Source organism: Protobothrops mucrosquamatus, unplaced genomic scaffold (genome assembly GCF_001527695.2).
Source record: "Protobothrops mucrosquamatus isolate PMUCROS unplaced genomic scaffold, P.Mucros_1.0 scaffold479, whole genome shotgun sequence".
Taxonomy (NCBI): domain Eukaryota; kingdom Metazoa; phylum Chordata; class Lepidosauria; order Squamata; family Viperidae; genus Protobothrops; species Protobothrops mucrosquamatus.
Genome location: NW_015386799.1, coordinates 584,853 through 587,429, shown reverse-complemented (window position 1 = coordinate 587,429; position 2,577 = coordinate 584,853). Strand labels below are relative to the sequence as shown.

The following is a 2,577-nucleotide window of genomic DNA, read 5'->3' as shown; positions in this document are numbered from 1 at the left end:
GCTTGGAATCTGGACCTGTGTGATGGGGGTGTTTTCTGAGGACCTGTTTGGGGAGTTTGAATAAACATCTGTAGAACTCTTGCTGTATGTAGGGGGGAGCGGGGCAGCACAAGTCTGCACATCAGAAAGTTGCTGAAATTATAAAATAATGGTGTAGAACAGTGTTTCTTAACTAGCAACTTGAAGACGGATGAACTAACTGCCAGAATTCTCTAGCCAGGAATTCTGGGGGTTGAAGTGCACACCTCTCTTAAAAGTTGTCGAGGTTGAGAAAAAACTAGTATAGAAGAATTCTATTTCACCAGCCAGTTACCACCATCTGATAATCTGGCACTCTGAGAATTTGTGTGTGCTTCGAGTTACTATATACCCCACTGCATAAGTCTGCCGTCCCAAGTTTCCCTTGATGATAACAGTGGACTCCCCTACCCTTCTGCCTTGGTTATATCCATATCCATATTGAGGATTCCCAAATAGGGATGGCTTAGCATTCCATGTATGCTATCATGATCGCAGATCTGGTCCAATTGTGACGTATCCAGAATACATGCTGGAAATCTTTTTTTTAAAAAAAGCTTTTAAAACAAGGGGCAGAGAAAGATCAAAACAACAATTTCTGATTTCAAGGGATTAACCTTAAAACCTTACTTCTATAGAAAAAATAATCAACTCCAGACTTGCAAGATCTAGCTTGCTCTTATACTAAACTTCAACAGCTCAGTAAATTAGACAGAATTGTGCCCACAAATTTGAGTACTGTAGCAGACATAAATAGAGCTTGCAAGCACTTTATCTCCAAATCCATTATATGGGCGGTTCCCCCTATGCTTTCTTCATTCCAGAGCAATATTATGGGCAAGAAAGGAATCATTCTATTACTGCCCTTACACTCTGCGCAGTATTAAAAAATTATACTTTCTTTAAGCAAATCACCCAGAGAATTAATCAAATCTACTTTCATCCAACCATTTACATGAAGGGAATTTTAATTATTGGAAATTAGACCAGTGCTTCCTGGGTTCTTTTTTAATGGTGAACCGTGTTCTATTATCAAAAACCTTTGAGAGATATTGGCATCTCTGAGCAGCATGCTATACACAATGTACCAGAAAGAGATCTGCAGGATTCCCAAATAAAATACAAATTCTGTTTAATTTTTTAAATATCACTTGAAAAAGTCAAGTAACATCTTTTAAATAAAATAGCCAATATTTACTTATACCAGTAAAGGAATGTATTATAGAAAAAGTAAAACATGAACAATACAATTTCAACTTCTGCAATTTTGATTTAAAATGTATTTTCAATTTAAGTTGAATAAATTGAGTGTCTCCTTCTTCCATGTTAGGGCATATACAAAAAAAACCCCACATTGAATGCACTCTTCCAGATACATGGGCTTTTGTAAAAATGTCTTTAGAATTATATTCAGTTGCCTTTTGTCCTACTTCTGCCACATATGTCCTTGAAGTTAATTTAACATCCAAGGCACCTGTCATACTCATGGCTCTGATTTAACTAAATTACCGTATTTTTTTAAAAAGGGAAGCCAACTGAATGAATAAATCTCAATTTCCAAGAATTGGAAATTCGGTATGAAATGATCCTCAAAAGCTTTCTTAAAAAGCAAGAATAGATGACTGTGTAGATTCACTGTTTCATTAGAAATTCTCATTGGTCTGGAAAAAGTGAAATAATAGAGAATGGGGGAGGGGGGAAAAGCCATAGGGAGCATCCACGACATATTCTCAAAATTTCTAACATGCCACCAATCTCCAAAGGTTAGAGATTTACTTGTGCCCAAGATATTGGGGCACTGCAACTGATTGTGACAGCGTAGCAGTCCTTGTGCTTAAATAATCTTTTCAACCTGAATTTTTGCAGCCCAAATTGAATGAATGAGACACATCCAGGCTAATAATTCAAACACAAATTGCCAGGCTAATAAATAAAGTGTAAATTAACTTTACTTATGCTAAAACAAGAAGTTCAAGTCCCATTTTGATATATTAACAAATTATCAAAAAGCTTGATTATAGTTCCGTTTTTGGCCCCTGTTTCTGAATCGATCGTTCCTGTTGAAACCACCGTTTCGTCTTCCATTCCTGAATTCCATGCCTGGATTTCGGCCTCCGTCACGTGGTGAATTTTCAAGCTCAGGCAATTCTGTCGCTACAGAAAGTTCCCAGCGTCTTGTATCTTGCCATGTTTCCTAATTTTTTTTAAAAAAAAATTTTTTTATTATTCTATAGAAAGAGCAGAACTGACAAACTTGCACGCTGACCAATATTTACTACTCAAAAGACACTGTTTTCAAAACATTTCAAAACTTGGTACTAAGATAACACTAAGAAAACAGTGTAAGTGAAGGGTGCTTTCATTTATTTATTTATTTATTTATTTAATTTAATTTATATGCCGCCCTTCTCCCGACGGGACTCAGGGCGGCGCACAACATATTTAAAACAAAACATAAATACATTCCCCCCCCAATAAAACCGAATTAAATCAAATTTTAAAGTTGTGTCTCTGTCAAATTGCTAAAAAATAAACCCCATATAAAATCCTCCCTAGGTC

At 36.1% G+C, this 2,577-nt stretch overlaps 1 protein-coding gene across 1 annotated transcript in view; it reads right to left on the bottom strand.

Annotated features, from left to right (window-relative positions):
• Positions 1-1,211: 1,211 nt before the first annotated feature.
• Positions 1,212-2,577, bottom strand: part of DDX21 (DExD-box helicase 21) — a 21,460-nt gene continuing 20,094 nt past the window's right edge. The window contains exon 15 of the mRNA XM_015816665.2: positions 1,212-2,212. Within this exon, the coding sequence (XP_015672151.2) occupies positions 2,021-2,212 (192 nt within the window). The 3' untranslated portion in view covers positions 1,212-2,020. The remainder of the gene's footprint in view (positions 2,213-2,577) is intronic.